Below are 23,603 nucleotides of genomic sequence, written 5' to 3' on the forward strand. Positions count from 1 at the left end.
TTTTGTGAATAACCATTAAAAAGTCAATTTCATTTTACAACAGAAGCAGATACACGGAAGCCACCAGTCTGTCAGCGGTATCAAATTATTGCTTCTGTGTGTGTGTGTGTGTGTGTGTGTGTGTGTGTGTGTGTGTGTGTGTGTGTGTGTGTGTGCGTTCATGTATACATTACGAGGACACTGTAAATTGTCAATACAGGTAATGCTTTGTATACAAATATTTTCTGGCAGACATGTTAGAAGGAGGGCTATGAAAAAACTCTTGAAACTAGTGAGGCAATACTCAAACACAGACACCCGAATGTTGCTGATAAAACTCTTTTATCACAGTGTTTTTTTTTTAAATTTCTCAGATAAGATGATAACATTTTGTAGGTATTTCCTTTTTTCTGTTTATCACAGATATTGTTCAACTGCACATCAGAAAACGAACATTATGGGAATGGGTGGATAAGATAGACAGGGGGAAAAGTGTGTTTGCGTAGGTGCAAATGTGTGAGTTCGTTCATTCGTGTGTTTTGTCTTTGTGTGAGTTCATTCGTGCGTGAGTGAGTGTACATGTGTGTGTGTGTGTGTGTGTGTGTGTGTGGGTTTGTGTGTGAGCATTTGTGTGTGTGTATGTGTGCGTGCGTGCGTCCTTGTGTATGTGAGTGTGTTTGTGCAGAGGACAGGATAGGGTTACATTGTGTTTTTAAACAAAGTTCAGGATCTCAAGGGAATCCTTTATTATTGTGCGCGTTCATTACAAAACATTACAGTGAAAAACAATTAAATTACCAACAGCGGCTTACATTCCTACCAACCCATCGCTTCCCCCATCACAAAAAGCAAAAATAGATAGAAAGAAAAGAAGAGAGAAACATATGGATGAGTAAACGCTGGATTAAAAAGCTGGCGTCTACCCCTTGTAAAAGGGATACACTTTCTGTAAATTTAAGGAATGCCGACGCCATAAATAAAACAATAAAATAGGGCTAATCGTGCTAATTTTCAAGATAACGACTGAAACCTTGAGTATCGAACTTTTAGAAACCATCACTGATGAAATCTTTAAGATTGTATTGTGGACATGAAAATAAATCAACAATCAAATGATCTTACCTACAGAGAATGATCGAGGAAACTTTGCTGGTAAACTGAAGAAAAAAACCCGGCGACTTTGTATCAAGTTTTGAAATTTAATTGTAAGCATGAAACATATATACAAACATGAAATTAAACGGGTAAAAGTGAGAAGATTTTTCTTAAACTTTGTCTTATCCAAGGTTAGGTATTTTTCTCTCTTTAACAACAGTAAAAATATGAATACCCCTTAACATGCTAGATTTTGAACTGTGCACGGTGCTTTTACTACATTATACCCCCTTTCTATTATGCCATGCATATGTTTCTAGTCTACGCCTGAGAAAGGTAATTGAATGTGACATGACATTTTAAAAGATTGTTTGTATTTAAGTTTAAGGATTGCTAAGGAGAAAGATAAAAAGAAACGGAAGCGTATAAGCTGATGCATGATATTTGACTATGTGGTATCAGACTTTTGCACAAGAATCACCACTGAATAAATTAGTAAATTTCAAAAGATCAAATAATTCGATTTTCCAGCTTAGATACCTGGTTTCATTAGTTCTTTAATAGCCCTGTATACCTGTTTAATTTGGGACACCTCAATTGGGATTAAGGCCAAATTTAATTTTACTTCCTATTCTCAGGGGTAGACTCCATCCTCGGAAACTTTACAAAATTACGGGGATAAGGAACGCTTTCCACAATGTTACAAACGGGGAAAATATAAAAAGAAAATAGACCTACATTTACATTTTGAAGAGCCAAGTTATTTTGGGCCACCTCTGACTTAGAGGTTGTAAAAATCATAATTAAACTAAGAAAATGTAAAGTAACAGCGCCTCAAACAACGCCGCAGCATCTTTATCTGTGCATTCATTACTTTGATTCTAAGCATGGTACTTAAGGTGACGTAAATGTTCAGCTTACCGAATGGCATGATCGTATTAGGTATCTTCTTAAAATATGCCCGGAATAAGTTAATAGGAAACGCGCTAAAAAGCCAATAGGTGAGCACAAAAAAGTGAAATAGAAAAGCAACATTGTTCACAAAGAAACGCACATAACTTTTAATTCTAAACAATCACATATTTATATTCATTTTAATTTAAGCATTGGCTATACTAACCCATCGATTACATCAACATTAGATCCCAGTACAATCAGTTTATAGTATAATGTTCCATGAATAATGTTTTCGCATATCTAATAATATATTTAATTTTTCAACGTTTGCAATAGGGCCTATATATCTTTTTAAAACTTGAATACCAACAATGTGTTTTAAATAATAAGAAAAGAAGATGTTAATACCATTTGATTGTCAAATGACCAATAATGCATTTGGATTGAAAATACTTATCTTTTCGGGCCGAATTAAGGCGCACAGAAGTATAGTTTCAGTATATTTTGGTTTTGAATAAGGTATCGAATACTTTTGATTATATAGGATGGTTTTAATATTTTATGTAATTCCTTACTCTTAATAGACATTTACAATACTCCGATTATGCAAAAAAAACGTGTGTTTTTGTTTTAGAAAATGTCCAAAGAGATCATACAACTGTCTTCTTCCTGATATTTCAAATGACATTGAAGAGAGGCGTCAAAACACAGTTCTAAAACAAGCGGCACGTGCTTATCATGAAGTACATCTGAGAAACAAAATGAAGGAAGTCCTCTAAATACATGCGCAATGTGCAACAAGAGTCAGTAAGAGTAATGCGGAACGTGTGTTTTTGTTTTAGAAAATGTCCAAAGAGATCATACAACTGTCTTCTTTCTGATATTTCAAATGACATTGAAGAGAGGCGTCAAAACACAGTTCTAAAACAAGCGGCACGTGCTTATCATGAAGTACATCTGAGAAACAAAATGAAGGAAGTCCTCTAAATACATGCGCAATGTGCAACAAGAGTCAGTAAGAGTAATGCGGAACCAGTCTCCTGGCACCTGGGAAATAACAAGCACTGAAATTAACACGCAACTTTCATCATTTCATCATTTCACTTTAAATGAGGATAAAAGACGCTAGTTCATTTCAATGCTTGCTTTTCTCTCAGGTGACAGGTGACTGATTCCGCATAACTCTCATTTCCTCTATTGCACGGTTATGTCGTATGTATATAGACCGCTTATTTCCCTTTGTATCTCAGATCTTAGAATAGCGCTCAGTCTCTTTCGTTTAAGATCATCGTGAAGTAGGTCATAGGTCAGTGACGTCACACCAGAGTGTTTCCGCTTCCCATCCCCTGCTGGTTGTCCAAGTAAGTGAAGCCTCCCTTCCTCCTGCGTCTCGTCCTTTTCTGCTCCTCCTCCGTCTGAAAGTGAAACTTGATAAATGATAAAACAAACAAAAAGCAAAATACAAGAATGGTAAGGTACTGGACCACGCGCTTCATTCATAGTCTCACCTTATTTTTTTCTTTTATTTTTTTATTTGATTAATTTTATTTTATTTTTTCTCTCTGTAAATCCTCCTGTTTTGATTAAGTTCCCCATACCCCCCTCCTACATTTTGTTCTTCTGGTTAATAATTGTGTTGTCCACCATCATGAAAACTTGTGTAACTTTGCATTGTTATGGTCACGTCAAATAAGCATCTGCTTGAGTTCGTGTCCTAGCTGCATTTTTGTCAATTGTTTCATGTCATGTATTTTGAATAAAACTGTGTTTAAACCAAGGTACTGGACATTCTTAGTTTTAGCAAAATGAAAAATGAAAACGTTCCAGGACCTTACCATCTTTTATTTTATTTTTTAAATTTTTGTTATAAACTTTGATTTTGTAACGTTAGCAGTCAATCTGCTTTTGGATTTTTGATAACCAAAAAGCCAAAGGTTAAAGTAAAGATGCAGTCGTTCCCATGTGAACGATTCGACTCTGGTCTGGCCAGGTTTTTACATGGGGATGAGAGTATCCATTCACTTGGACACGTACATACTCAAAAAAAAAACCCCAGCTTGCCCTCATTCTGTTTAGGGTCTTTCTTTCTTTATTTGGTGTTTAACGTCGTTTTCAACCGTTCAAGGTTATATCGCGACGGCTGTTTAGGGTGGGAATTTCAGGCTGAATTGATTTTGCAAATGGACAGGTGTCATTTACAACATTTATTTGACCAAAAAAAAGAACACCCAATGAAAACAAAAACAAACAAGAAGAGCAAACGCTCGATCGAGTCACTTTCGCAGTTCTGAATATTATATGAGGCATCAGATGGACAGGAAGAAATTGCTATTCACAACACAATGAGTCACGTTCACATAAAATTTGAGCCCGGTCACTTTTATAGTTTCCGAGAAAAGCCCAACGTTAAGTTGTGTGTTGCCGAACAGAAAAGGCTAGTTATCTCCCTTGTTTTTCTGATAACGTTCGTAAAAGGCTACAGATGTAAATACTTTGATGTGAAGAATAATCCTACAAAGTTTCAATCACATCCGATGAACTTTGTCAAAGATATAAAATGTCTAATTTTTCCTTTGACGCTGACCTGTGACCTTGAAAAAGGTCAAAGGTCAACGAAACCATCGTTAAAGTGTAGAGGTCATTGGAGGTCACGACTAAACAAAATATGAGCCCGATCGCTTTGATAGTTTCCGAGAAAAGATATAAAATGTCTAATTTTTCCTTTGACGCTGACCTGTGACCTTGAAAAAGGTCAAAGGTCAACGAAACCATCGTTAAATTGTAGAGGTCATTGGAGGTCACGACTAAACAAAATATGAGCCCGATCGCTTTGATAGTTTCCGAGAAAAGTCCAACGTTAAGGTGGTGTCTACGGACGGCCGGCCGGCCGGCCGGACGGCCGGCCGGCCGGACAGACTAACACTGACCGATTACATAGAGTCACTTTTTCTCAAGTGACTCAAAAACCCTACTAAACCCAACAAGATCAACAACAACAACAACCTCTCCGTGTAAAGCAGACAGGCTGTCGATTTTTGGCATGTATTTACGTTGAAAGATGTCATATCCTCGTGTAAACGCCTGAATCGATCTGTGGCGGAAAAGAAGATCATGTAAGCTGAAAGGACGTTACATTTACACTTACAGAAACACAGAAGACAACTAGCTGAAATCAGTCACCAGCACTTATAGCAGAATGACCGAGGTCCTTTACGTGCCACATTGATGACACGGGGATGGAACATGGATACCGTCTCTGAATCTGCACATAAAGTTGACCCGTGTCTGTTCTGGCCTGGAATCGAACCCGTGACCCTAGGATCACAAGTCATGTGCTTTACCACCTGAGCTACCCCCCCCCCCCCCCCAGTTAGGGGGTCCCTCCCTCTTATACACTAGGTCCAGCCTTGTGAGTGACCGCCAACTGACCTTGTAGAACTTGTTGAAGTGGTCAGCCAGGGTGGCCAGCACACGGTGTGGCTGTGTCCGGTTGTCATCGTGGTGGTCAGGCGGCGGCTGCAGGAAGGACGCTTTGCTGTACCCGGGCATCAGTTTGGCCGTTGGAGCTTGGGTCTCGGGGGCTGTAGTGACGAGAAAATTGGATGGGATCAGAATTACATTAATTAGCTAAGATCATAAAATAATAATCAAAAAACAAGAAAGGTAAGTTGTTGGAACGTTGTTATTGACAAAATTACGTTACAATCACAAATATATCGACCCAACGGTCTTTTAAGTGAACAGACAAACAAATAGCCACACAAAACTTATATTGATGGAATCAGTTTTTGCCCACTCGCCAGGAAGCCGAGCGAATGAATGATTGTATGACGAAATGATATAATAATAACAATTGTCAGAAAGTACTGTACTGGTGTCACATGACTGATGTGAAACAGTTGATTGGCTAATGGCAATGCGCTAAAAACAGTTAGGGCACTCTTGGAGTGCGCCAACTCTTCCAGAGAGCGTATTCTTACGCCCTTTGCCACAGCGAGGCTGTGCTATTAGTGGCATGTAGCTTATCGTCTCCACATTACCAAACAATGATGCTTGACCCTAACATTTCCGCGGCTAAAAGCAGAAGTGGTTTTTTTGGACAGATTTCGAGCTAGACCATGCTATTTTGGAAGTCGATTGACTGTCTTATACGTACATGACGCTTTACCATGTAATCATAGCACCAACCTCCCAGATGAATGCAGATACATTGCGAGAAATAACATGCCAACTTTATTTTTTGCGAATGAGGGAACCAACGTATCACTGTGAAATCAGGGGACGTCACTATGTTGCTTGGGGGTTGTTCATTGTTTGGGAGCATAGAATATTCTGATACATGTTTTTCTACCAATAATTACCTGAATATTAAAGCGAAACTGTATGCTTTCGGGTACATTTAGCATAACTGTAACTCATACTGTAAGTTGCTTATAAATAAAACGGTGCTAATCAAATCGTAGAATGCATGGTCGACGATTAAACCGTCAATACCCCCGACATTTACACACACAAAAGTAGATCTAACTCGACCTGTCCACAATTTATCCAAACGCAAGCAGAAAAATGTGCCTTGTCAAACGTTTTCATCTATTGTCGTTACTGACAATATCGTTATTGAAAAAATCACAGTGCGCTAAGAGATTTACAGAGCAAATCTTAAAAATAATTATTGGCGCTTCGTTCAATAATTCATTTTCTGGATTTGCTTTATAAATCTCTTAGCGCACTGTGATGTCTCAATAACTTAAATAATAATAATAATAATAATAATTGTCAGTAAGTACTGGTGTCACATGACTGATGTGAACCAGTTGATTGGCTAATGGCGATGCGCTAAAACTGTTAGCGCACTCTTGGAGTGCGCTAACTTTTCCACAGAGCGTATTCTTGCGCCCTTTGCCTAAGCAAGACTGTGCTCTCATCCTCAGAATTAATTAATGACATGTAGCTTATATTCTCCACAATACCAAATGACCATAAATTCCCTGCTTCTCAATTAAAGCAGAAGTGGGTTTTTTTCTGACAGATTGCATGTGCCTGTGCCAGTGCCAGTGATCTAAAAAAAATAGAAGCCGCTGTGTTTCATCTAATTTTCGCCGAATTGCATAGATTCTTCTCATATGCCGTGTTAGTGGCATGTAGCTTATCATCCACATTACCAAATGATGAGTTAGTATACAATTCCCAGCGGCTAACAGAAAACACAAGTGTTATTCCGATAACGTACCAGCAAGACCAGTTTGGAAGACTGACTCGATCGATTCTGTAGCAGACAACACAGAAATACGACTACATCAGTTCAGTAAATGAATGGTTTCAGAATTATTATTTCAAAGCAAGAACAATCGTAATCGAAAACGTGTAAGGTTCAGAACGTTCTTACCATATATAAGATTTATTAGCAGCCTGCCTTATGCGTACAGACTCAGTGCAGACTGCAGTCGTTCCATTGCCCAGGTTGGCAGGTAGCCTAGCAGACGACATTAACCCCGCTCAGCAAATTAACATGTTGGGCAAATGTGAACGAAAAAACGATGGGGATATAATACGTGTAGGGTTCAGAGCATTCTTACCGTTCATATTTAGTATCAGACTCCCCGATGAGTGAAGATAGAACACGAGAAATATGCCACATTTGTTTTGAAAATGTGCGAACCGTCGAGTCCCGCTTTGAGTCAATTCAAGGGGAGTCACTCCGCATAGTCAATCCGTCGAAGCTCGACTGGAGGTTTCGAATCGCAAATAATGAAGAGCCTTTCTCCGAGTTCAAATGAGGTCTCTCTGAAAGATCATCACTGTTCAGATTAACGCTACACTGGAATTTACCAACAGAAATTAAAATGCGTGTGACGAAAGCACGACACACTTGAGACACCCCACACAAAAGTAGATCTTTACTGTGCACGACCTGACCACACAGTTATGCCTATTCAAATGCGCATTGCAAAATGTGCGTTTGGAATCTTCTTTTTTCTATGGCGGTACTGACAATATCGTTATTGAAACAATCCCAGTGCACTAAGGGATTTATAGAGCAAATCTCGAAAATAATTATTGAACTCAGCGCTATGCGCTTCGTTCAATAATGAATTTTCTCGATTTGCTCTATAAATCCCTTAGTGCACTGGGATGTCTCAATAACTTAAATAATAATAACAATAAAATAATGCATAATATTTATAAAGTACGTGTATCCAGGGTAAAACCCAGCTTAAAGCGCTGAATATACCCATGATGGGATTTATTGCACGTGGCATCAGGTTCATGAAACGGCCGAAGTGATCCATTACTTTAGTTATGACAGAACAAGCGACTGGACGTATAGTCGAGTTTGTCCAATATCGCCCTGTGCGGCTTTTCCGTGAAGATCTGTGTGCGCCAGATAAAACCTTTGTGGAAGTATTGGTCGCAATCAAAGAAACACACACACACACACACACACAACCAAACTGAACCAACACGCAAGCTAAAATAAACAAACATACCAGATCGAGCAAAAACAAACCAAATCAAAACAAACTACAATTCACAAAATAATGAAATACTGCAGATTGTGCATTACCCTGCTCGAACACTGTAAATATTGTTTTTATATTATTACAGAATCTCAATCTGGTGTCATTATTTTGATGGTATCAGTCTGGACGCTACGCAGCTGTTAGATTTCGTTCACACTGAAATAATAAGTGGCAGCGCAAAAGAAACTGTTCATCTACACGACTCAGAGCGACAACAAATGCAAGGGAAGTAACACCATGTCATGGGAAACGCTGCACAGTTTTCTCCCTTACGCTGACTATCCCTGTGCGTTTTGTATTTTTGGATATCATTTTTTACGCAAGAAGTTGAATCGATCAAACGAGAACAGGGAGGCAAAATAAAAGGAAGAAATGATATAAAGCGAAGACAACATTACAGAAACAAAAAAACGGAGGGAGAGTGTTTTTTTTAAATGAAGTTAGAAACAAAACCACTTTTGCTTCAGATACCATGGGAACAAATCACCCACCCACAAAAGAACTTGGAATAGATGGGACCCCGCACAACACACAACCTCAAACCAAATAAATCCCAAAACGTTAAAACAAAGGCGAAAGACGAATACGGAGAAAAAGAAACAACAACACAACAAAAGCATCCATACACACACACACACACACCGATCCCCCACCTACACAAGACAACAACAATAAACACAAACAAAACGACAGAAAAAAGACCTCCAACCCGAAAAAATACTCTATCCCCCCAAAAATAACAACAGCAAAACAATATTTAAAATGAAGATAAAAATAAAATAAAAACCGAAACAACACGACAAAAAGCACATTCACATCCCCCCCCCCCCCCAAAAAAAAAAAAAAATGAAATAGCAATAAAGAAAGACCCCTCAAAAAGCAAACAAATAAACAAAAAACAAATAAAGAATAATTATACAACCACCTCCCCCCCCTAAAATAAAGACAAACAAACAACTGACATAGACACACACAAAAACGCACGAAAGAATACACAATTATGATGATTTCATTTTGATTTCAGCCTGCACGCTTACCAACAGCCGTTTTGGGCTTGACCAGCCATTGCGGTATCCAGTCAGCGATGACGGCACGGTAGAACTTGTCAATGACGTTGGTCAGCCCATAGGGAGGAGGCACGCTGTCCAGGTCTGACCGTACCTGGCTGGTGGCGTTACACAGAATGGCCTGGAAACACAACAAGCACATTTTCAATCCAATCCAATCCAATCCAATCCAATCCAATCCAATCCAATCTTTTTCTTCTTCTTTGTTCATGGGCTTAGACTCCAACGTTCACTCATGTTTTTAGCACGAGTGGATTTTACGTGTATGACCGTTTTTACCCCGCCATTCAGGCAGCATACGCCGATTTTTGGGCAGGCATGCTGGGTATTTTCGTGTTTCTATAACCCACCGAACTCTGACATGGATTAAAGGATCTTTTCTGTGCGCACTTGGTCTTATGCTTGCGTGTACACACGAAGGGGGTTGAGTCACTAGCAGGTCTGCACATAAGTTGACCTGGGAGATCAGAAAAATCTCCACTCTTAACCCACCAGGCGGCAGCGACCGGGATTCGAACTCACGACCTCCCGATTAGGAGGCCGACGTCTTACCACCACGCCACTGCGCCCGTCAATTCAATCCAATCCAATCCAATCCAATCCAATTCAATTCAATTCAACTCAATTCAACTCAATACTAATTTATTGTCTGCATGTAGAACAAACATACATTTTTTTTTCCTGACATTTTGCGCATTGCTGTTTGGGCGAAACGGTTCACCACTAGTTTGATTCGTCTTTAATTTTATCCTTCGCGTTTTGACTTGATAGTTCAAGAAGACTGTGACATATTTTGTTCTGTGATGGTTTCCATAGGGAAATGAAGGAGCATGGATGTACCTAGACCTTCAAAGACTTTCTGCAGACAGACCTCAGTGGCGGACTCTGGTGCTGGCCTAATGCACAGCCATATGCGAAGAAGACTAAGATTACCTAAGAATTTTAGCTCAGCGAGGTCTCACCTGGAACATGGTGTAGAGGATGAGGATGACCAGGACGGTCAGCGAGATGAAGTAGGCCTGGGCCCACAGCGGCGCCTCCTCGATGAACCGGCCCAGCACGTTCTTGCCGAGCAGCACGAGGTAGAGAGTGCAGTAGGTGTCCCACACAGACCTGAACTCGTACATGGTGGAACTGAAGGTCATCACGCCAGCCGACATGTAGGCCGTGAGGATGACGAAGAAAACCACGATGAAACCGAAGAGCGGCCTGCCCGAGCGAGCCAGGACTGTGGCGATCATGGTCACTCTTTTGTTGTAGCCCAGGACACGGAGGAGACGGATGGACACCACAAAGACCAGGCCGGCCAGGAGATAGCCGTACACGTCGTCCCAAAGCACGGGCAGGTAAAAGTCCACGTACACCTGATTGAGACCACAGCACGTAAACCGTCAGTTTGACATATACCGCGTGTTCTTTGAATTTTCAATACGACCAATTGCTGAAAATGCGCAGTTTACATTTTTTTAAAATTCATTAATTCATTTTTTTTAGATCATTTTTAAATACTAAATTCGCTTAACTCATCGTTTTACATTTTGCAGCTCGTATAACTCGTGTAACCGTGCTCTTCATCGTGGAACAGCCACAACAAATCACATGAATGAATTGACTACGTGTGTGTACAGACTTGCCTTTCATATCACATGCAATAAACCCAAATCAAAATCTACAGGTGTAATGGATCTGTGCTACTTGTACGACTGTTCAAAAGTAATTTTCTCGGGCCAGCTTACAAAAGGCAAAACAAATTTAAAATGATTTACCGCTGCAGTTTGCTTTCCATATGTGAGCAATTAATGGGGAAAAAAACAAGCACACACACACTTTGTGTGGTTATTTCTGTCGAACAACAATCTCAGCAACACTTCATCTTTTTTCAATTCAAAGGCACACTTTTTCTTTTAAAATGTTCGGCTCAACATCTCAGATGTGGTCAGGCGTTAACTTGGGATAAATCCATCCCTCCTCTTGGTCACATACCAAAAAAATAACTGCCTGGGACATGGGTACTCTCTGTTCACAGTGGAACTGATTTCGTAAAGCCACTATATATAGTGTCATATTTAGAAATTAATTCGAAAAAATTTCCATATCACCACAGCAACCTGTCAGGATGTTGAGGTTTGGTATGTGACCAAGTGGAGGGATGGTTTTATCACAAGTTAACGCCTGACCAGATCTGAGATGTTGAGGTTTGGTATGTGACCAAGTGGAGGGATGGTTTTATCACAAGTTAACGCCTGACCACATCTGGGATGTTGAGGTTTGGTATGTGACCAAGTGGAGGAATGGTTTTATCACAAGTTAACGCCTGACCACATCTGAGATGGTGAGGTTTGGTATGTGACCAAGTGGAGGGATGGTTTTATCACAAGTTAACGCCTGACCACATCTGAGATGTTGAGATTTGGTATGTTACCAAGTGGAGGGATGGTTTTATCACAAGTTAACGCCTGACCACATCTGAGATGGTGAGGTTTGGTATGTGACCAAGTGGAGGGATGGTTTTATCACAAGTTAACGCCTGACCAGATCTGAGATGTTGAGGTTTGGTATGTGACCAAGTGGAGGGATGGTTTTATCCCAAGTTAACGCCTGACCACATCTGAGATGTTGAGGTTTGGTATGTGACCAAGTGGAGGGATGGTTTTATCACAAGTTAACGCCTGACCACATCTGGGATGTTGAGGTTTGGTATGTGACCAAGTGGAGGGATGGTTTTATCCCAAGTTAACGCCTGACCACATCTGAGATGTTGAGGTTTGGTATGTGACCAAGTGGAGGGATGGTTTTATCACAAGTTAACGCCTGACCACATCTGGGATGTTGAGGTTTGGTATGTGACCAAGTGGAGGGATGGTTTTATCCCAAGTTAACGCCTGACCACATCTGAGATGGTGAGGTTTGGTATGTGACCAAGTGGAGGGATGGTTTTATCACAAGTTAACGCCTGACCACATCTGAGATGGTGAGGTTTGGTATGTGACCAAGTGGAGGGATGGTTTTATCACAAGTTAACGCCTGACCAGATCTGAGATGGTGAGGTTTGGTATGTGACCAAGTGGAGGGATGGTTTTATCACAAGTTAACGCCTGACCACATCTGAGATGTTGAGATTTGGTATGTTACCAAGTGGAGGGATGGTTTTATCCCAAGTTAACGCCTGACCACATCTGAGATGTTGAGGTTTGGTATGTGACCAAGTGGAGGGATGGTTTTATCACAAGTTAACGCCTGACCACATCTGGGATGTTGAGGTTTGGTATGTGACCAAGTGGAGGGATGGTTTTATCCCAAGTTAACGCCTGACCACATCTGAGATGTTGAGGTTTGGTATGTGACCAAGTGGAGGGATGGTTTTATCCCAAGTTAACGCCTGACCACATCTGAGATGTTGAGGTTTGGTATGTGACCAAGTGGAGGGATGGTTTTATCCCAAGTTAACGCCTGACCACATCTGAGATGGTGAGGTTTGGTATGTGACCAAGTGGAGGGATGGTTTTATCACAAGTTAACGCCTGACCACATCTGAGATGTTGAGATTTGGTATGTTACCAAGTGGAGGGATGGTTTTATCACAAGTTAACGCCTGACCACATCTGAGATGGTGAGGTTTGGTATGTGACCAAGTGGAGGGATGGTTTTATCACAAGTTAACGCCTGACCACATCTGAGATGGTGAGGTTTGGTATGTGACCAAGTGGAGGGATGGTTTTATCACAAGTTAACGCCTGACCACATCTGAGATGGTGAGGTTTGGTATGTGACCAAGTGGAGGGATGGTTTTATCACAAGTTAACGCCTGACCACATCTGAGATGGTGAGGTTTGGTATGTGACCAAGTGGAGGGATGGTTTTATCCCATGTAAAAGCTTGACCAGATCTGAGATGGTGAGCCCAACTGTCACCACGGGAGGGAGTGTGCCTTTAACCATAAGGCTGACCTCTAGTGTCTGGCTTTAGGCACATTTGCTTGCCATAGATAAGGGCAGACACATGGGCACAAACCTTAGGATCTTTGCGCCAGAGCTCCATGACGTCGTCAACGTTGAGCGTCTTGACCACGTAGAATACCACTGCCGTGTAGGAAGTTACTATTGCGGCCACATCCAACACCTGTGACGACATAAATCAAACAACAAGAAAGGTTAAATTATTTAATTCAAGACAAAACCAAACTTTCACAAGAACTTCGACATATCTGCTTTGAAAGTGGAAAAAAACCAAGAGACACAATAACAACAACAACAACAACAACAACAACATCAACAACAAACATGCCAACGGTGCTGTGACGTATCTTAGAATGTGACTGGGATGACTTCAAGATGGTCGTGCAAGTTAGTGCCCCAGATGTTGTTTGCTCTGTGAGACTTCAATGAAGCTTTGATCGTGCGTCAATCAACAATAATAACCCCGAAGCTTATATTGATGTGCAAATACACTAAAAGGCTTAAGCCCGTCTTTAATTAGGCCCGAAATCGACTACGCGAAGACTTAGCGAAGTTGCGTTACCGAAAACTCAGTACTAAAGCTCCGTGCGGTAAGCTTCACGAATATACATGTAAACTCAGAGGCAAAAGAAACGCAAATGCTGCAGTGAAGATGGGTTACACATGAATTCTAATGTCGAATTAATTAGTTCGGGTTAACAATAACAAGAAAACGAATTGACCGATACAAAAACCATACGGAAAAGTGTATTGGGATGAGAGCATGACGTGCCATGTTCCACTGAACACTGTTTGAAGACTGTTGAAAGTCAATAGCGTGTTGCTCCTCCCTGGGCGTTGATGACTGTGGCGTACCTCCGGTACATGGAGAGGACGAGGTGATTACTTTTATGCTGAGGGACCTGAGCCCACACCTGGGTCACGGAAGCACGCAGTTCTGCTGCTGTGCGGGGTCTCCGGGCAAGCGCATTAATCCTTCTTTGCATGATGTCCCAAAAGTGTTCGATTGGGTTGAGATCCGGAATCGAGCAGGATGAGGCAGAAGGTTCACGCAGTTGTGACGCAGGAAGTTCTGGGTAGCACGTGCAGTATGGCGACGGGCAATGTCTTGCTGGAACAGGCAGTTCCGGTGCCTCTGGACAAATGGAACCACATAGAGACGCAGGACTTGATTGATGTAGCGGTCTGCATTGACACCATTCCCACGACATTGGCCGACGTTCTGAAAGACGACAGGCCCCACTCGCTGATTGACACCAATGGCGCCCCATATCATGACGCTGGCACCTCCCCATAGATCATGCTGCAGGATGTTATTGTTAGCAAACCGCTGTCCAGGTCTTCGCCAGATCCGGACACGCCCATCGCCAGGTTCCAGGCAAAAGCGCTTTCTTGTCCGAAAAAAAACCCTCCGCCAGTCCCGATGGCGCCAGTGGGCATGCTGCTGGGCCCAGGTGAGACGATCCAGGCGATGCTGAGCTGTCAAGACAGGACGTCGAGCAGGACGCCGATTTACCAAGTTCTGCCCACCAAGGCGTCGGCGTACAGTTCTGGCACTGACGGGTTGCCCATGCACCCCGAATGTGTCACGGGCTGTGTTGGTGGCAGTTTCGAATGCATCTCGCTGGTGTTGATGGACAAGATGGCGATCTTGTCGGGCTGTTGTTACCCGGGGTCTGCCACGTCCTGGTAAGTCGCAGGTACTGTTAGTGGCATGAAAACGTCGCTGCAGGCGATAAACCGTGGTGACATTTACTCCAAATGCCCTAGCAACTTGCTGAACTGATTGTCCGGCATCAAGTCTCTCGATCGCCTGTTGGCGCTGATCTGGTGATAGTCTCGGCATCGCGCCTGTGTCGCAGAAATGAATGTTGTAACAGTTTTGTGAGTACGGTACAGCTTGCCTGAATACTCTGAACACGAAAAGCTGCTTTTCCACATTTTGCACGTGCTGAAAGTTGTCCCCATGACGGTTTGGGATCCCTGTCAACAAGACCTCGCGTGTGACCCAGATAACGGCAAACACGGTTCTGACAAGATAAGACTGCTAAAACAACACGTGCAGAACATGCTAGTATCATGATTTTCTTTTTATTTCAAGTCCATAAAGGTTTAATTAACGCATCCTTTATTTGCGTTTCTTTTGCCTCCGAGTTTACTTCGCGTATTCGACATCGCCCAGTTAAGGACAGGCTTTAATACGTCTCTGACCCGAGCTTTTCAGCAAAGGCAACATTAATGTTGTGTGTGACACAACTAAATGGTCATTATTTCCTACCATCGTTCTTGTCAAATGCACATTTCGACGTCGACCTGGAATTTGGGCGTAACTCGCTTAAGACAGCTTTTCAGGAGAAGGACAAAACTGATTAATTTTATTATGAAATAGTGTTTATATTCGTTTCTGGTATGGATAGTAAGATAAAAGAATGTTAAATGATCTACTTAGTCTAAAAACATCAACATCATCAAAATCGCCATGAATCGAGTTACGCCAAAATTCCTCGACGACATCGATTTGCTGTAAGCCACTGACCTGCCAGAAATCTTTGAAGTAGGCAAGCCCCTGGTTCCAGATCTTCTTGATGGCCTTGACAGTGAAGATGAGCACCACGACACAAGTCACAATCTCGCAGATCAACACATAGGCCCCCAAGGCTCCGAGGTGGTCGTACAGCCTGAGGGTCTTGCAGCTCCTCCAGATGACCACAGAACCCACCTAAACAATGAAATGATATGTAAGGGAATTGCTGATTGCATCGCTTGTTTGTCATTTTGCGATCGTAACTGTGTAATTCTGTACATCTTGATAAGGTGTTCATGAGCATTTGATTATTGTTCACACATACTCGGCAACGATTGTATCAAAGCAATATGAATAAACACTCGTTGTAAAGAATACAAATGTGTTTGTAACATTTCTTTTTACCATGATTGTAAAGCCATTTGGGCAGGTTCTCCCTGGGTATCTCCGCTTTAGAAAACTCATTTATTATTAGAACTGAGAAACAAATGGAAGTAATAATCAAGCGCTCTAAAAAAAAAATACATTCGACATGTGCAACAAGATTAAGTAAGAATTATGCGGAACCAATCTCCTGGCACATGAGAGAATAATAACGAGCATTAACATGAACAATCGACTTTCATTCTCAACATGTGATGAGAAGTGTTTTTTAACGCCCTCACGGTAAAACCATAAGGGGAATGTTTCCGGGTGTGACCCTGACTTTAGATGGTTAAAAAAACAACACAAAACAACAACAACAAAAACAACAACAAACACGGAGGAAACAGGACCACCTCTCATCATGTATTTAGATTGTTCTTATTAAAGCAACCCACCTCAGCGAACTCGGCACCCATACGTATGAAGGTGAAGAGGTTGACGTTGGGGTTGTAGAGGGCGAGCTCCACGAAGACTGCTCTGGTCTGAAGATCGAACCACTCGCCTTCGTGAAGCTCTGTGATGGTCTCGGACACCACGTCTCTGTGTTGGGAAGAACCATCATTAAAGGCGGTCCTTAATATTGAGCCCGAAGTCAACTTCTATCGAATACTACGGCATCCCTCACAAGCTGCTGTTTCTAGTTCTATCTTGCTGTCCCTCCTCTTCTTTGTGTATGCGTTCAAACATCATCCTTCCATAAGGTATACACTTACACAACCAAGGGACACAATGTTGCAAACAAAAAAGGAGACAAGAAACAGAAAACAAGCTTAAAGGCACAGTAAGCCTCCCGTAAACCATCACAGATACTGTCAGGCTTTTACACACAGTACAAACACCCTTCCATTTGAACGCTCACCAAACGGGAACATCCTAGGTGCCCTACGTAAAGAGCGAGCAATTTTCAAAGAATTTATTTTTGCGTGGTTTATCTTACCCCTGAGCCATCGTGAACCCGTGTGATCCAGTTTCCCTTTTTCACAATGCAGTCGTCAGTTTGTAATTTGAATGCGGCTCGCTGTGAGCTTATCTGCAATAGCACGTTTTTATGTACCTCTGACTTTTCACGAAACAAACGAATGTGGTTCATAAGAACTCGAGCGATGGTTTTTGACTGCCTATAAACCGTCGTCTGCTACGAAAACCACGACCTTGCGTGACCCTGCTTCCAGGCTTTTCTTTTTTCAAACTTTCAAAACTTCGAATTGTACTGATCTTGTCTTGATGAAAAAATAACTCTTTTATGATTTAAGAATGTTTGTGTAACAAGCTGTCAATTTATTATTTACATTTTAAAAGTTAGGTCTAGCGCCAAAACGCACAATCATCGCTCCACGGCTATTGCCAGTTGAAGGGAAGTAACTCATTTTTGACCTGAGTTCAGGATGGGTCCGATTGAGATGGTCTCAATCCGAAAAATTAATTCTTTGAAAATTGCTCGCTCTTTACGTAGGGCACCTAGGATGTTCCCGTTCGGTGAGTGTACAAATGGAAGGGTGTTTGTATTTTTGTAAAAGCCTGACAGTATCTGTGATGGTTTACGGGAGGCTTACTGTGCCTTTAAGAACTGTAGCCTCTCGCGTCTGTTCTTGAGCGCAGACCTTCCACAAACCATCCATCCCCTCACCCCTTTCTACCTCTTTAGCACACACTCCCCAGTTTAAGAGATATTACTCACCTGTTCACAGCAAAGTCAGCAATATAGCCACCAGTAGGATAGAAAGCAAAGATCCCCCATAGAGGTACTGGTGTGATGTCATCTTTGTATTTCCAGGAGTCGAGGCTGAGCTTGGTGGTGACCTCTTCATCAGTACACGCTGTGGGTCGCCACCCGATACAAAAGCTACCCCGCTCCTCGTGTTCCAAGTCGTAAGGCGGGTAGGAGGGGGTCATTGCCGCCAGGGCGGGGTGCATGTTGGACGCCTTCGGTTGTTGCTCTGAAATGATGAAACGCAACACTCCTTAGCACAAGGTTGTGAATTCATGATCAGGGCTGGCTCAAGGTGGGCGGGGTGGGGGGTGGGCGGATGTCCCTTGGTTCCGCACCCCCCACCCCCCTTACCCAGCAAATGTACCTTTTTTCTCAAGGAGAGACCCAAAACACTCTTTCAGCAGCATGTGGGGGAGGGGAGCTTCCAGAACTCTTCATCTAACCGTAAGTCGCGCGATGGCTTTTCGAGTTTATGCTTTTGCCCTTCCTTTAACCTGAAGATGCTCCTGAACTGTTCAACGGTCATACACGTATAAATCCACTCGTGCAAAAACACGAGTGTAGCCTACGTGGGAGTTTCAGCCCACGAACGCAGAAGAAGAAGAAGAAGAAGAAGAAGAAGAAGGAGAAAAAGAAGAAGAAGAAGAAGAAGAAGAAGAAGAAGAAGAAGAAGAAGAAGAAGAAGAAGAAGAAGAAGAAGAAGACAAGTCGCGTAAGGCGAAAATACAATATTTAGTCAAGTAGCTGTCGAACTCACAGAATGAAACTGAACGCAAAGCAACGCAGCAAGACCGAAAACTCGTAGCATCGTCACTCCACCGCCCGTGGCAAAGGCAGTGCACGTGGAATTGACAAGAGCGGGGTATTCGTTGCGCTGAGAAGGATAGCACGCTTTTCTGTACCTCTCTTTGTTTTAACTTTCTGAGCGTGTTTTTAATCCAAACATATCATATCTATATATTTTTGGAATCAGGAACCGACAAGGAATAAGATGAAAGTGTTTTTAAATTGATTTCGAAAAAAAAATTTTGATAATAATTTTTATATATTTAATTTTCAGAGCTTGTTTTTAATCCGAATATAACATATTTATATGTTTTTGGAATCAGCAAATGATGGAGAATAAGATAAACGTAAATTTGGATCGTTTTATAAATTTTTATTTTTTTTTACAATTTTCAGATTTTTAATGACCAAAGTCATTAATTAATTTTTAAGCCACCAAGCTGAAATGCAATACCGAACCCCGGGCTTCGTCGAAGAGTACTTGACCAAAATTTCAACCAATTTGGTTGAAAAATGAGGGCGTGACAGTGCCGCCTCAACTTTCACGAAAAGCCGGATATGACGTCATCAGACATTTATCAAAAAAATGAAAAAAACGTTCGGGGATTTCATACCCAGGAACTCTCATGTCAAATTTCATAAAGATCGGTCCAGTAGTTTAGTCTGAATCGCTCTACACACACACACACACACACACACGCACGCACATACACCACGACCCTCGTTTCGATTCCCCCTCGATGTTAAAATATTTAGTCAAAACTTGACTAAATATAAAAAAGAAGAACTGTTCGTCCGACAGATTCTTTCTTTCTTTATTTGGTGTTTAACGTCGTTTTCAACCACGAAGGTTATAGCGCGACGAGTCCGACAGATCATTTGAGGCAATTTTGTTGCTTTGAAGAAGAAGAAGAAGAAGAAGAAGAAGAAGAAGAAGAAGAACTGTTCGTCCGACAGATCATTTGAGGCAATTTTGTTGCTTTGATTCAGCTGTTAATGTTTGACTGCTCCTCCTCTTTTTTTCTGTTCCCAATCATTTTTCTTCTTCCTCTTAAATGGGCACTCACCACCAAAAGCAAAAGACATTCTATCACTCACCACGTCTGGGCATCCTAACTTGGCGAACTCGAACAGGCCCGACCCTGAAGCTGGTGAAGTCCGAAGCGAAGAGCCGTCGTTTCCAGCTGAGTTCATTGCCCGCCAGGTCTTTCCAGGGGAAGGCTGTGTGCAGCAGTGTCTCGTTCATGTAGCGTATCACGTCCTTTCGTTCGGTGATCTGCATGTGAAACACACTTGATTACACAATTTTATACTTATCGTATGGGCAACAAGAACGTACATCCCAAGCGAAGCTGTGTTTGTGTGCGTATGAGAATGATCATGTTTTTAGAGCAACATTAAAGCAAGATATTGAAAAACTAATAGAGGGAACGTATAAAGCACTTTGTAATGTCTCTCCAAGGAACAAACATATGCATTTATGGATACAAAAATACGATGGAATCCACCTGGTATGAAACTCTCCTTCATCCTTCGGTACACCATACAGGTCTTGTTCACACAAAAACGAGCATCGCCTTAGAAATAAGAAATGTGAAACAAGTGTCATAATGTGATTGTTAATTTTAAAAGCCTTGTTATTTTGTTACAAAAACATGTCTCAAGGACAATAACATCCTTTCCGTTGTTTGCACGAAAGGTCTTTTGTGTGAATGGTCGGTGTTTCCCTCGCCATTCAAGCAGTCATTCTCCGCTTTCAGTGGGATGCTTGCTGTGTATTTTCGCGTGTGTATAACCCACCGAACTTTGAAGACCCTTACTGTTTCAAAGGGAAAAGGGGCATCGCCATCTGCAGCGTAGAACATGTCCTCCACGTGCTTGTTGACCATGTAGGTTTGCTGGTCGCGGTTGCCGTAGGACACGGAGAAGATGCAGAAGACGAAGAAGATGTAGAGAACCAGCTCAAAGAAGACTCGCTGGGCAAGCTGCTCTTGCTGCCTCCGTTTCTTGGCCGCCTCCATCACACTCGCTGGCACTGGGTCCGGGGGTAGGGCTGTAGGGTCTGTGTGCCAGATGCGGAGTGTTCAAGACATGTCATCTTGTACACATACGGAAACTTCAAGACATGTCATCTTTTACACTGACAGAAACTTCAAGACATGCAAGCTTACTTGGTATCAAAACTACTGTGCGAGGTCGTTACCCGAAATGTGGGGCCTATTATATAATAAAAAGACACGTTGAAGTAAAAAAAGAAAATAAAGGACAAATCTTTCCGTTCTTTATTTTACAAAACTTGCAAAAGGATTGCAAAAAGAATTCAGTTCAAGCACTGTGGCGACGTTTTCGGTTGGTTCAATACTTGGATGAACGGCAGTGTGGTTTGTGTTTCACAAAGTTAACATCGGACATGGTGCGTGCACATCCAACTCAAGACCAAAGATCTGCAATATTAAAATACAATACAATGAATAAAGACCCAAGCAGGCGCCAATGACATGGCAGTGACCGGAACCAATAACCAGTTTCATCTCCAACCTGTTATGCAGATTATGACGAAAAGAAAAGGAAATGTCTAAGAAGTTGCACATACCAATTTCGTCCTTGCCAAAGGTTTCCGCCTCAAATTGAACACGTTCTATGTCCACGTGCTGGTGGTGCGTCTGGAAATACGGGTTCCCTGCGCAGTAAGCAAACATGCAGGCCAGCAAAAGGACCTGAAACAAGCAGAAATAAAACCTGTTTTTCTCTATCCGAAATATGTTCATCTCAAAACAATTAGTTCATGATATGGTAACACTTTTTTTCTTGATGTTAATTTATACCATGCCTCATTTGCCGCGACACATCTTATCACTAGGATGACGTCAACTATGGCAAATTATCAGAGATGCTTGGCCAAACTGACTACTAGAATATGGAAGGAATAGAAAAGGAGGAAATATTTATTTACTTATGAATCACTATCCTTAGCGGATTATGACTTTATTCAGTTATTCTGCAGAAAAGACAAATGCTGGAGAAAAACCGTTCTTTTCTGCAGCATTTCTGCATAATGTCATCTTTCGCCGAAGCAGCGTTTTTTCTGCAGCAAAACATTTTACTGCAGTAAAATTGAAATCAAGAATGCTGCAGTAAAACGGTGCTGTTGTTTTACTGCAGAAAACCTGTTTACAATTTTTCTGCAGCATTTTGTACTGGCTCTTGGCGGATTATGACATTATTCAGTTATTCTGGAGAAAAATCGAAATGCTGGAGAAAAACTGTCTTTTCTGCAGCATTTCTGCATAATGTCATCTTTCGCCGAAGCAACGTTTTTTACTGCAGTAAAACAGTTTTTCTGAAGCATAATGTCTACTTGGTTTTCTGCAGCATTATTGCGATTAACTTTTTCTTCAGAATAGTCTGTGACAGTTTTTCTGGAGAAAAACGAACGACCTTGTAAAGTAGCGTTTGTATTCGTCGCCCCCTGGGATAGTATAATAGTTTGTAACTATTGGTAATTCTGGATGAGTCCATCTCTCGACAGAGCTCGCGTGCTCCAACATTATAATGAGCCAGTACAAAATGCTGCAGAAAAAGTGTAAACAGGTTTTCTGCAGTAAAACAACAGCACCGTTTTACTGCAGCATTCTTGATTTCAATTTTACTGCAGTAAAATGTTTTGCTCCAGAAAAACCCGTTGCTTTGGCAAACGATGACATTATACAGAAATGCTGCAGAAAAGACAGTTTTTCTCCAGCATTTCTGTTTTTCTGCAGAATAACTGAATAATGCCAAAATGCTGAAGAAAAAGTGTAAACAGTTTTTCTCCAGTAAAACAACATCACCGTTTTACTGCAGCATTCTTGATTTCAATTTTACTGCAGTAAAACTGTTTTACTGCAGAAAAAAACCGTTGCTCTCGCGAAAGATGACATTATGCAGAAATGCTGCAGAAACAAACAGTTTTTCTCCAGCATTTCTGTTTTTCTGCAGAATAACTGAATAAAGTCATAATCCGCTAAGGATAAATCACCCTTTGACTTGCACAACAATGGTAGACTCCACTGGAGACGATTTTCTCAGAGTCTGATAAGTTGCACATGTGCTGAAACGCTATTCTTACACGTGTCTTTCATTCCCACCTTGAAGGGGTCCATGACGAAGATGCTCTCAAAGAAGGAGATGACGAAGGAGGCCAGCCACTCTTCAGAGGTCGTCTTGCCCCACTGCATGCTGTAGAGGAGCAGGAAGAAAGCACAGGCAGTGATGGTGCCCAGCAGTAGGAACCAGGCGAAGTAGACACAGACGTGGGGCAGCGGGTTCTCCTGCAGCATGCTGTCCAACAGGTCTGACATGTTCTTGTTCTCATCCATGTCACCGCCCTTCTGTTTTTTCTTGGTAAAGAGCTTGCTTCTGTGAATGAAATAAAAGACCAGTAGATTAGTTTTCATTATTTGCTCTTTTCCTATCTAATCGTCTCACTATGGCTATTTCTCCACGTCTTTTTGGTTCTTCCTGACAAAAAGCTTGCTTCTGAGTATGGAAAAAAAGACGAGATAGGTATTCAGTGTTTGTTCTTTCCGTATCGTCTCGCTACGTCCTTTTCCCCAGGCTCTTTTGGTTCCTCTTGGCAAAGAGCTCGCTTCTGTGCATGGA

At 41.8% G+C, this 23,603-nt stretch overlaps 1 protein-coding gene and 1 long non-coding RNA gene across 2 annotated transcripts in view; one reads left to right on the forward strand and one right to left on the reverse strand.

Annotated features, from left to right (window-relative positions):
- LOC138959269 (uncharacterized) overlaps nt 1–23,225 on the forward strand; it is a 156,751-nt gene extending 133,526 nt beyond the window's left edge. Inside the window, exon 3 of the long non-coding RNA XR_011453677.1 lies at nt 23,097–23,225. This is a non-coding gene — a long non-coding RNA (uncharacterized lncRNA). The remainder of the gene's footprint in view (nt 1–23,096) is intronic.
- The window catches only part of LOC138959267 (polycystin-1-like protein 2), a 52,678-nt gene continuing 29,785 nt past the window's right edge, over nt 711–23,603 (reverse strand). Inside the window, exons 22-33 of the mRNA XM_070330671.1 lie at nt 23,090–23,360; nt 21,556–21,679; nt 20,783–21,024; nt 20,061–20,238; nt 18,144–18,402; nt 16,861–17,005; nt 16,052–16,234; nt 13,571–13,678; nt 10,522–10,923; nt 9,530–9,680; nt 5,401–5,552; nt 711–3,386 (exon numbers count right to left, since the gene is read on the reverse strand). Coding sequence (XP_070186772.1) covers nt 3,288–3,386; nt 5,401–5,552; nt 9,530–9,680; nt 10,522–10,923; nt 13,571–13,678; nt 16,052–16,234; nt 16,861–17,005; nt 18,144–18,402; nt 20,061–20,238; nt 20,783–21,024; nt 21,556–21,679; nt 23,090–23,360 — 2,314 coding nt within the window. The 3' untranslated portion in view covers nt 711–3,287. The remainder of the gene's footprint in view (nt 3,387–5,400; nt 5,553–9,529; nt 9,681–10,521; nt 10,924–13,570; nt 13,679–16,051; nt 16,235–16,860; nt 17,006–18,143; nt 18,403–20,060; nt 20,239–20,782; nt 21,025–21,555; nt 21,680–23,089; nt 23,361–23,603) is intronic.

The sequence above is a fragment of the Littorina saxatilis genome, linkage group LG2 (genome assembly GCF_037325665.1).
Source record: "Littorina saxatilis isolate snail1 linkage group LG2, US_GU_Lsax_2.0, whole genome shotgun sequence".
NCBI classification, from domain to species: domain Eukaryota; kingdom Metazoa; phylum Mollusca; class Gastropoda; order Littorinimorpha; family Littorinidae; genus Littorina; species Littorina saxatilis.